Source organism: Prionailurus viverrinus, chromosome B1 (assembly GCF_022837055.1).
Source record: "Prionailurus viverrinus isolate Anna chromosome B1, UM_Priviv_1.0, whole genome shotgun sequence".
Taxonomy (NCBI): Eukaryota; Metazoa; Chordata; class Mammalia; order Carnivora; family Felidae; genus Prionailurus; species Prionailurus viverrinus.
Genome location: NC_062564.1, coordinates 150,527,288 through 150,539,647, shown reverse-complemented (window position 1 = coordinate 150,539,647; position 12,360 = coordinate 150,527,288). Strand labels below are relative to the sequence as shown.

General features: G+C 36.5%; 1 protein-coding gene across 1 annotated transcript in view; it reads right to left on the bottom strand.

Annotated features, from left to right (window-relative positions):
- Positions 1-11,311, bottom strand: part of TMPRSS11A (transmembrane serine protease 11A) — a 52,835-nt gene extending 41,524 nt beyond the window's left edge. Inside the window, exons 1-2 of the mRNA XM_047857615.1 lie at positions 11,234-11,311; positions 9,758-9,819 (exon numbers count right to left, since the gene is read on the bottom strand). Coding sequence (XP_047713571.1) covers positions 9,758-9,819; positions 11,234-11,311 — 140 coding nt within the window. The remainder of the gene's footprint in view (positions 1-9,757; positions 9,820-11,233) is intronic.
- Between the last annotated feature and the right edge of the window lie 1,049 nt (positions 11,312-12,360).

Below are 12,360 nucleotides of genomic sequence, written 5' to 3'. Positions count from 1 at the left end.
ACAAACACTGATGTATTAATTTTTTATTGCTGTGCAACAAATTACCACAAAGTTAGCAGCTTAAAGCAATACCAACTTATTAGCTCACGGTTCTGTACATGTCATGGCTGAGTTTTCTGCTCAGGATCTCACAAGGTTGAAATCAAGGTGTTGATTGAGGCAGCTATCTCATCTGACATTTGTGATCATTTTCTAAGCTCACTTAAGTTCTAGGCATAGCTCAGTTCTTTGAAGTTGAACTGGGGTCCCTGTTCTCTTGCTGGCTGTCACAGGCCTCTCTCTCTCAGCTCATAGATTCCACCACATTCTTTGCATGTGGCCCATTCCATCTCTACAGCCAGCAATGGAGAATCACCCTCCCAACAAATCTCTTACATCCTGAATATCTCTCCAGGTAGAGCCTAGTCCTTTTCAAAAGTGTCATCTGATTAGAGTAGGTCCACCAAGGACAATTTCCCTATCTTAAAGCCAACTGATTTGAGACCTTAATTATATCTGCAAAATTCCCTCACAGCAGCACCTAAATTAGTGTTTGAGTGTCCAGGAGTGTGTACACTGAGGGATGGGAATCTTAGAGGTCATTTAAAATTTTTTTTATCATAGCTGGAAATATAACTTTCATGAAAATGGACAGAAATCTCTATAGCCTTCAGAGAAAGCATGTGATATTTAAAATTTCTAATTTTTGTGGAGGTTTTAGAAAACTATTTCATTAAAAGGAAATTTCTATGTTGAATGTACAATTAGAAGAAGACTAAGGTATATTTTATTCAACTAAAAATTTGGGGGAATACAAAATAAACTCTTGGAACTTGAAATGGGAAGGCAGCTAAAAGTAATCCCTGTTTAAGACCTGTTTGGCATTCTGCATTCCTTAAAGGAAAGGGCAAGTACAGAGGATACTTAATTCAGAGTAACACAATTTATAATCTGTATGAAATCCAATTTATCATATTCATTTACTTTCATTAAGTTTGAGTATTCAGTGTTTAAAAGGGCATATGCATGGCATCATTTTTCCAAAGATGTCAATGAAAACGTGATAATTTCAATAATTTTGTGACTTTGCTTTCTGCAGTTTTTCAGACTGAAAAATACACATCTTGAGGAATATATAGGGCAGTCTGAACTGTTAATGATCTGAGTTGGGATATTCTTCAGTAACCAGACTCTAAGTTGAGGACTTTTATATGTGTGAGTTCAAAGAGGTTTGAGTCAGCAAAAGACATCATAGACCTCTTTATCCACATGGATTTTCCTTTTTCTAGAAAGGCCTTCCCTGAAGGCAGCAACTTAGGCTTGCTCTACAGTCAACCACATGCCCATTATCGTTTTATCTATAAACTCTATAAATTTTTCTATTTTCAGGATCAGTCTTCTGTTTTCTTGTAGATGCATGTTATCATTATACAAATGTAAATGCATGTGAATAGTATTCAAATGCCAATTTGCAGACAGATTATGTTCCCATAAATCTTCATAAAGATAGTTTCTTGAAGTTTAAAACATGCAATCTTATTTAAAAATAAATTATTGGTTAGCTTCCCAGGCCACCTACAAGTTTACTGAACTTCTAATGTAACTGAACAAAGGTGTTAAGTGCATCAAGTTCCTAGAAAGCATTTGGTGCAAAAAACTTTGCTCTTCTTTCCCTAGCATGGTGCCCATCCCTGGAGGAAAGTTGTTCTAGAGCCAAAGTGCCAAATTCTCTTTCTACCAATGAAAATCATCATTTCCTTTGAGTCACTCAAGTCAGATGTTTGCTACAGAAGAGCAACATTTTGTGGTAACCTAATATACTCTGACATGTGAATATCTGTTTGGGTACTCTGGGACTATTTTGTTTAATTATTTAATTTAATTTAATTTAATTTTTTAATTAAGTGTTTTATTATAGTTCCAGTATAATTAACATATAGTGGTATATTAGTTTCAGGCATAGTATATAGTAATTCAGCACTTTCACATTACTAAGTGCTTATCATGGTAAATGTGTTCAATCCCCTTCACCTGTTCACCCATCCCCCACCCACCTCCTCTCTGGTAACCAGCAGTTTGTTCTCTATAGTTAAAAGTCTGTTTCTTGGTTTATCTCTCTTTTTTTCCTCTTTTGTTTCTTAAATTCCACATATGAATGAAATTGTATGGTATTTGTCCTTCTCTGACTTATTTTGCTTAGCATGATACTTTCTAGCTCCATACTTGTTGCAAATGGCAAGTTTTCATTCATTTCTATGGTGGAATAATATACCATTGTATGTGTGTGTGTGTGTGTGTGTGTGTGTGTGTGTGTGTGTGTGTATCACCTCTTTTTTTATTTTTAAAGTTTATTTATTTATTTTGAAAGAAAGAGAAAGAGAGAGAGAGAGAGAAAGAGAGAGAGCAAGGGAAGGGGCATAGAGAGAGGGAGACAGAATCCCAAACAGGCTCCAGGCTGTCAGTGTGGAACCTGACATGGGGCTCAATCTCACTAACTGTGAGATCATGACCTGAGCCAAAATCAATAGTTGGACACTTAACTGACAGAGCCACCCAGGCACCCCCACCTCTTCTTTATCTTTTCATCTATCAAAGGACACTTGGGCCACTTACATAATTTGTCTATTGTAAATAATGCTGCAGTAAACATAGAGGTGCATGTATCCCTTTGAATTTAGTGTTTTTGTATGTTTTGGGTAAATATCCTATAGTGGAATTATTGGATCATAGGATGCTTGTATTTAAGGAACCTCCATACTGTCTTCCACAGTGGCTATTTTAGGGTGACCATTTAATACTAAGAGTGACAACAAGAGCTACTAGGTAGTAAATGCTGACTTTGTAGGAGTTGTTGGTATATCGTCGCATCTCATCCTCCAAACATGCTTGTCAGTAGAATTATGTATCTTTGCTTCACAGGTGACTAACTTGCTCCATTCATGAAGCCAGTATGCAGAACTAGAACCTAACTTGGGCTTCTGTGACTCAAAAGCCCATTTTTCTCTGTGATATCAAACTTCTTTCTGAGAGTGATATTTACGTTTTTTTAGAACAGGTTTCCTATGAACTCAGATGAATAATGGGTGGTATTTCAAGCAGCATGAAAGGCAAGTGAAGAGTTTTAGGAAGTGAAAGTAGAGGTTGTTTGATCAGAGCGGCCACCCACCCTCATTGTGGTTAAGTCTGAAATTTATTTTGCTTTCACATCTTCCTTTCTATTGGCTTTACACTTTGATGAACTCTGAAAAAGTTAGGATTCCCTTCTCTCCCTCCCCGTAGAATCTCCTATAACAGTGGCAGAGGTCACCTGGAGTGGGCAGAGGGGAGGTAGGGCTGATAGAATGATAACCATATTGAGGGTTGTCTGTAAACTTTGAAGGCTTTTATCTAATTTGACACTTTTTTTCATACTCCTACAAGTTCTCTATATATTTTATTTCTTGAAATGTGTATAAATATCCTTTTACCCCAAAGTGGGCAAGATCTTGAAGATAGTGAAAACATCATATATAGCATTGAGACATTTCTCCAAAAATGTTCCCAGGTGGTGGGGGAAAGGAGGTTTTCCATATTCAAACAGGTTTGAAAAAAATGGGTTAAATAAAATTAGAGAGGACCCTCACTTCTAGAAGTCTCAGAATCTGGTTTTAAGTGGAAGTAAATGTGAACAATATTTCTGTCTTGGTTTTGTATATATTCTTTTCACTGATACAACCCCAGTGCCTCATACATTATCTGATTCTTAGCAGAATCTTGAATACTATTTATTGAATTGGACTGAAATAAAGGTTTTTTAAATTACGTTTTCTTCCTTCCTTTCTTCCTTCCTTCCTTTCTTCCTTCCTTCCTTCCTTCCTTTCTTTCTTTCTTTCTTTACTTTTCAATATTTATTTTTGGGAGAGTGCAAGTGGGGGAGGGACAGAGAGAGGAGGACAGAGGATCCTAAGCAGGCTATGAGCTGACAGGCTGAGAGCAGTGAGTCTGATGTGGAGCTCAAACTCACAAACCAGGATATCATGACCTGAGTCAAAGTCGGCCACTCAACTGACTGAGTCACCCAGGTGCCCCTCAAATATACGTTTTTTAAAAAAACACCCTATCTACTCATATCCTGTGGGATTCTGATGTTCTACAGAACACAGCTTTGAAAACATAGCTCTAGATATATTTATGCACTGTGATGCTCCATGGAATGCTTGTCAGGAGGTTAAAAAAGAAGAAACGAAGAAAACTTTTTATATTCCTTCAGTGTTTAACTCCCAGATATGGGAGGGACAATGGGGCGAGGGGCAGAATTGAATAAAATACCATTGTGAGTCCAGAGCAAAGAAAAGTTTCTGTGGAAAATGTTGAAATTATTCAAGCTGAGCTGAATTCAGAGGTCTCAGGGAAGGAAAATTAGGACCCAGAGAAGAGAAGACTATTTCTTCACCTATCTAAGGAAATGTCTTTACTCTGGCCCCAGGGATGGAAATTGGGCACACGGGCAAAAAAGGAGCATGAATGAGAATTTTAAGGCTGTAAGAGGAAAGCATAAGCTAAAGGGATTGAGAACACCTTTCCTGGATTCCCCATGGATACTTCATCCCCATGGAGGGAAACTCCCACCTCCTGCCACTTCCCTGCACAGTTACTCACTGCTTAGTCATGTCTGGCTTGCTAAGCTGGATTTACTCTAAAGCCTTGTAGCTCTGTCTTTAGCAACTACCCAACCCTAATGAGTGAAATCAATTTCAGATTCTTGTCCCTTCTAGATCGTTCTGTCTTGATTTAGTAAGAGGGATTTCTTGGCTGTATTCTGAGAGGTTAGGCATTTAACTCTCTTCCATCTTCAGATAACAGCAAAATGAAGGTTCATGGTGCTAGCTTATAGCTGCAAAGCCTTTCTTAAATAGTTTTGAACTTAGACTTTGGATTAGGGGTAGAGCACAGTCACATGTTAGTTTAAATTAATGCACCATCATTGAGCTAACTTCTAATTGAGAGTGGTATAGCATTAAATGATAAGAAACGAGTCTCTGGAGCCAGACTACCTGAGCTCAAGTCCTAGCTCTGTCATTTGGTGGCTCTGCAATATGAAGCAAGGTATTTGGCCCTTTTGTGTTTTAGTCTTCCCATTTGGAAAATGGAAATGAAATTAATACCTACCTCATTGGATTTATATAAGCACTAAATACATTAATTCATGTAAATTGACCAGCCCATAGTAAATACTATATAAATGTGAATTAGTATCACGATTTTTGTTGTTATTATTATTACATACTTGATAGAAATCAGCCATGCTGAGACAATGGGCATTTTACTATGAGAATTTTATGGTAGGTAATTGAGACCAGTAGTATTTTAGATTTTAGGATCATCTTGGAGTGGCCCTACAGGAAAGAGCTTATATAGGAGGGGTATTAGTAAATACCCCAAATATTTTTAATGCAGTATTAATCCACAAAAAATATGTTCCACTGTGGCTGGCCCAGAGTGACAATAAAATGCAGATGCTGTTTTATAAGTACAATATTAATGTGGGAATAAGGGATTGAGTAACAAAACAGAAACTTATTATGGAATGTTATACTTTATAGAAAAGATAGCACCAAACATTATGTGGTGTATGTGCACGTGTGTTTGTGTGTGTTATATGTGTGTGTTTGGTATAGTCCTGACATGTTTTGGCATAAGATGCAGTCCCACCTATTAAAGTTTGTAAAATGTGTATCAGATAAGAGGCAAAGGTCCACACTGGGATGCTATGCATGTGTGAAAAATAAATTGTATTCAAATGCCTTGGTCAGAGCCTTGTATACCATAAATATGCCCTAACAAACTACTTCTAAGAATTGATTAGCTATTACAGTGTTATTCCTCCTTTGTCCTTTTGTTTGTCTGTCTATTCAACTATCCGTCCATCTGTCCACCTATCCACCCATCTTTCTTTTTTCACAATATTTTATTGAGCCTCTATTTTGTTTTAAGGCATCATTCAAAGCTTAGAAAGGCGTGGATGAATAAAACATAGATTCTACCCTTATGTAATTCATGGTACAACCCATAGTGTTTTTGTCTCAATCTGTGCCATGTGATTGAAAATAATGAAGTATTATAAACTTCTTTTCTATAAATATTTAAAATTACACAAATAATAAATTTCCATTAAGGTAACAAAAATGAGCATTAAAAATTTTGATATAATAGAAAAAGTATATATTGATCTCTGGTCCTAGTTCTTGGCACAGAGTTCCTAAATCCCTTATAATTTCCTAAGTGATAAGAGCACCAGGAACATCATTTGTTCTGTTTGGTCTTTAACCTTGGTTCCTGACACAGAGCTCTTAGATCCCTTGGAATTTCCTGGGTGATAGCAATGTCTTTTGTTCCAATGGGGTAACTCTGGGTGGGCTCCTACATAGCTTCAGGATAGGGACTAGTCACCAGAAAGACCAAGCTATAGTTACAAGCTTGGAATTTCAGCTTCATTCCCCTTCTGCCCACCAACCAACCCCTCCATATAAACCTCTGGGAATGGGAGAGAAGCTGAAGATTGCATTCAGAATTTATCATGTCTATGCGATGAAGCCTCCATGAAAATCCCAATAGTATGGGGTTCGGAGAGCTTCTGAGTTGGTGCTGGGCATCTCTGTCCTGGGAGGGTGGTATACCACCAACTCTACAAGGACAAAATCTCCTGTACTGGGGACCCTTCTGAACCTCATCATATGTATCTCTTCATTTGCCTGTTCATTCATATCCTTTAATATCATTTGGAATAAGTTGATAATCTACTAGGTAAACTGTTTTCTTGAATTCTGTGAGCCACCCTAGCATATTAAAATAAAGGAGGGAGTTGTGGGAAGCTCCAATTTATAGCCAGTCGTTAAGAACACAGGTAACAACAACCTGGACTTGGGATTTCTGTCTGAAATGGGGGCAGGGGAAGTCTTATGGACCAAGCCCTTAACCTGTGGGGTCTGTGCTAACTCCAGTTAATGTCAAAATTGAATTGATACCCAGCTGATGTTGGAGAATTGCTTTGACAAAAACCGACACAGCTGGTATCGTAAGTATGAGTAGTGACATAGGAAAGGAGCTTAGTGGTTTAGTAAAGGAGAACACAGGGAGTTTTCTGAGAAAAATATTTTAAAAATTTCCTTTAAGTCTTTACCTGCCCAGACAAATCCTCTCCAGGCATCCTCTGCCTTTTAGGATCAGAAGACTTTGGCCTCAGTCCTTGCATTTAATTTTTTGACATATATCTTGAGATGTTTTTGAAACCTCTCTGAATTTCAGTTTTTCCACTTGTAAAGTGGTGATAATAAATAGTACCCAGAGACGTGAGGCAATAAAGTGAGTAAATGAAAGGCTCTAGCACATATCAAATTCCTACTCTGGCTCAGGAGTTTTCATGTGACTTATCTCATGTAATTGTTGACACAGCTTTGTGGAGTAGGCCTTGTTACCTTATCACTGACTCACTAATGAGGAAAATAAGAATCAGAGAGGCAAACAACACAGGTACCAGAGATAAGGGAAAGGAAGTCCTTAACTGTCTGACTTTAAGGCTGTCTGTCCCATTTGTAACCAGACCACTGTGATAATGAACGTGAAGCCTTTCATAATATGTTATTCAAATGTTGCCTATCTTATTTCTATATCCCCAGTAGGTCAGTTTCTTGTCATTGCCCAAGATGTTTCACAGCCCCAGCTGTTAATGAATTGGGAATATAGAATGGTGTGTACAGCTTGAGTTAAAGTCACTAACTCTGATCTTTAAAATAGGCTAACTTGTATGAGGACTGTAAATAATGAATGAGACAATGTATGCAAAATGATTCACATTTTGTAAATAGATAATAAATGGCAGATGTTATTATAATAATTACAAATAAACTACCACCCAGTAAGGATTCCTACACTTACCTGATCATAAATTCTTAACATCTTGGTTTCCAAGTACTTTATATACATATCTGCCAGAATGCCTATTTTTATCCATAAGTATATTATTCCCTATATGCCACACAAGTAGAAAAGTAGGAAAGCAAAACAAAGAAGATACTAGCCTTTAATCTTGATGACATGAACACATATTTCAATTTATTGACTACAGAAAAAACCCAACTCAGTGAATCATTTTTAGCACTATGAATTTCATACTCAGTTTAAAAAAATTTTTGTTAATGTTTCTTTTTGAGAGCTGAGAGCTCAGCCTGTGTCCTGAGAGAGACACAGAGAGCAAGTGGGGGAGGGGCAGAGATAGACACACACACACACACACACACACACACACACACACAGGGAAATTGAAGCAGGCTCCAGACTCTGAGCTGTCAGCACAGAGCCCAATGTGGGGCTCAAACTCATGAACTGTGAGATCATGGCCTGAGCTGAAGTCGGACATTTAACCAACTGAGCCACCCAGGCACCCCTCTTACTCAGTTTTTGTATGAAAAAACAAAAAGTTGTTTTCTCTTGAAAGTTATCAAAGAGAGAAAAGCAGGATATCCTAATAGTTAAGTTCAGATTCTGGCTCTCTTAGCCTGTAATGTAGGGCCAGTTAACTTTTATCTATACAGTGGAGATAATAATGGCATCTAATTGTAGGATTGTGAGAATGAATGAACTAATATAATATAGCATGCATATGGCACCATGAGTTGTTGAAAACTAACAAAACAGTAAAATTTAGTTACTAATTTACACACAATTTAGTAATCAGTAAGTAACATGAAGGTTTTGTCATTTTGGTTTTAACCCTGAAGATATAGTTTTTGAATAAATTAGAGAATGAATTTGGCAAATTAACAAGTTGATTGACATGAGTATTCAAAATGAAATTAAACTTTAAATCATCAATATTTATAAGATTTGCCCAGAACTACCTTTTTCTCTAAAAGATGATAATGAAGGGGCGCCTGGGTGGCTCAGTCAGTTAAACATCTGACTTCAGCTCAGGTCATAATCTTATGGTTCATGAGAGTTTGAGCCTCGTGTTGGGCTCTGTGCTGACAGCTCAGAGCCTGGAGCCTGCTTTAGATTCTGTGTCTCCCTCTCTCTCTCTGCACCTCCCCTGCTTGCACTCTGTCTCTTTCTCCCTCTCTCTCTCTCTCTCAAAATTAAATAAACATTAAAAAATTTTTTTAAGGATTATAATGAAGAGAAAGAACCTAATTTTTACATTTATTAATAAGCAATATTGAAAATAATGAGCTGTAAGAAGAGAATGATGCCAGACTTCTGGGAACAAGACAGTAACCTGTTTGTTGATATGATGAGTCATTTGATATTTTATCTTTTATATGAAAAATAATTGAGATTTTTAAGTGAATGAATCACCCAATTAATACATGTATAGGAAGGAGTAGGGGTATGGATATTGCTAAAGGCAAATGAAGATGGGTATTCACAGCAAAGTCTGAGCACTAAGGACTATCTCTGAAGTACAGTGAAGATGGTCATGAAACATAGAGAAGTAGCCAAAGTTCAATGTAGCAGAAACAGCAAAGATATGGATCAAATATATTTTGAGAATGTGTCCACATTATATTTCTTGTTAATAGAGAAGAATGGTGAGCATGGCTATAAAACATATTGTAGAAGTACTATATGTGGAATGTAGGGTGTCATAGTAGTAATTAAGCATTTGCTTTTCTTTAATCCTTAAGCCTGCCTATTAATGTGACCTGCCATCTCCTGAAAATCTTCCAAATCCTGGATGAGTGTTCCATGAAGTTATCTCAAAGAAACCATACACATTCAGTTTCCCACCTTCTCCTTTCTTTACCAAATGTGATGGCTATCTCGAACAATAGCACTGACCGCCAATATTACTCCTAATTTTTTCCCCTGAAGCCAAAAACTTTCTGTAAACCCACAAATATTCATTAGAAAAGAGGACTTTTGGTGTCTATAATCGTGATATTTTAAAGAGAATAATTTTGGGGATGTGCAATATGAAAGGTTGGAACTACTTACTGCTTTACAATATCATGACTTCCATAAACATGAAATAGGCATTTTCAAATTCAATGAATTTTAATGAATAAGCAAAATATTATGCTAGACATTTCCATTTGTGTACTCATTCATTTGTTCAACAAATATTTATGGAGTGCTGCTTATGTGTGAAGCCTTGTAGACGCTGCCCAAGGATCTCAGAGACCCTTTAGCAATTCACTATAGGACTCATACAAATGTGTATTTTATTAGTGGGGAAGGAAGCCCAGTGGAATTCACTAACTCAGCAGCTGATCTCTGAATTTCCTGATTTCCTTAGTGGCTGATCTCCTCTCTGAAATTTCCCAGGTAGAATCCTTGCCACCCAGACAGGCTGCGGGAGTCTGGGAATACTGGACTTGGAAGTTGTAGTTGACAGCTCTTGGACTCTGTCATCATACAGCTCCATAGATCCAAAGAAGCCCCTTAACTTCTGTTTCCCTCAAATTCCTCATTTCAAAAAGGGAGTTAACGATATCTATTCTGATCTCACAAGGGTGTCCTATTACATGAATGGCATACATAAAAATACTTTGAAAGTGGCATAAATCAAAGCAATCGTGAAGTATTATTGTCATCATGGATGTTTAAAATCATGGTTTTAATTCCATATAAAGTTATTCCAAGGAATCTTATTTTTTCCTCTCCTTTGCATGTGGCAAATGCCCTTTTGGGAAATAAAATGAAAGAATTCAGGTTTTTTTCTTTAGTATTTAATGGGAGAGTTTTAGGGAATAGACAGGTTTGGGTCTCCTGTTTCCATTCTTCCCACAGGAATACTAGGATTTCTATGAGAAGGCAGGTATCTCTGTAGCTATGGACCTCCCAATCCTATTAGTTCCCAGGACTGACTATAAGGTATAAGAAAAAGCAACAAAACAGAAAATGCTGTAGAAGATAAATTTAGTCAGATTACTTAAAGAAGGCTTTCTGTAAAACAAAGGAACACCTTCCACAGGTCCCCAAACCAGACTCAATCAGAACATAATATAATACAGTTCTTCATTAACTTCTTCTAAAATCCCAACTATTGAACCTGGCAACATGAAATAATGCTAAGAATGATTTTTAATACAAAGATATTGATTTCAATTACAGAGATTAATTAATCCAGCTGTTATAATAATTCCAGAAATCTCACAAGATCCATACAGATTGAACGCACTGAGGACATCTCACAGGCAGTGCCCTGACATAATAGGGAATCTAGACACTGACAGACAGTAGAGCAAATAAGCCATTTGCTAAACAAAACTGAACTTACCGATACATCATCTGTAAGAGGAAGAATTTGGTCTTGCAGGTCTGCACCCACTGAACTTGACTTTCTAATCAACTGCATGTCACCTCTAGATGTATTAGAAGTCTATGGCTGAAAGAAATTAAAACAAATTACAAATAGTTGAAATGAAACTAGTTAGACAAGTCTGAACAGAGAGCCTCAACCCGCAGGATAGCTTGAAGAAAACAGCCCAGAGATAGCATAGTCCCAATAAGAAAGCAACATAGTTTCTTTTGGTATTGACTAATTTTGTTAAAGGGAGATAAACTGGTTGAGAGGATTTGAATGAGAAATACCTTAGGAATGCACTAGGATTAAGAATTTAAAGAAGATTATTGGTAGGTATACAAATACTTTAAAGAAACCTTTATATAAAAGCTCTTAATAAAAACAATCAAGTACCCTTAAAACCTAGATTCATAATATAATTCAAGAAATAGTGTTTAATTTTTAGTTGAATAGCAGCTATCTCCATGTATGACAGGGGTAGAGTGAATTTATTAATATATAATTATTTTTCTTTAAAAAATACATACTTCTGAGAGTATGTGCAAATAAATTCATATCAAACCAGATTTTTTCCTAAAATGGCTTAATGTGATACGTACACATGCTATAATTTATATTTATGTAATATGAATTACAAATATATTTTCTATACATGTATATATATATATACATATATATATAGAGAGAGAGATAGAGCAAGAGAGAGACATTTATCAATGTGAAGAAAACAAAGAATATAAGTAAACAATATTTTCAATAATTTTCAATCAGACATGAATACCTGCTTTTTGTGTATACTGAAACATTAGAAATGAGGCTGAAGCTGTTTCACCATGTTGTGGTCATGGTGCCTTTCCTTCTCCTTAGAAGCAACTAATGTTATTAAGGTCCATTTTCTTACAGAATATACTAAGCATTTACACACAAACAGAAACATGCATGTATACCCATAGAAAAACATATATGAGTATTGATTGAACAGTATTATATACTTCCTTGGGCAGTTTGGCTTTTCTTCCCTTGATACTCTATTTTATGTTGAGAGAAATGGATTTACCTTATCTTTTTTAACAGCTACATGCAGTATGACTATACTTAGT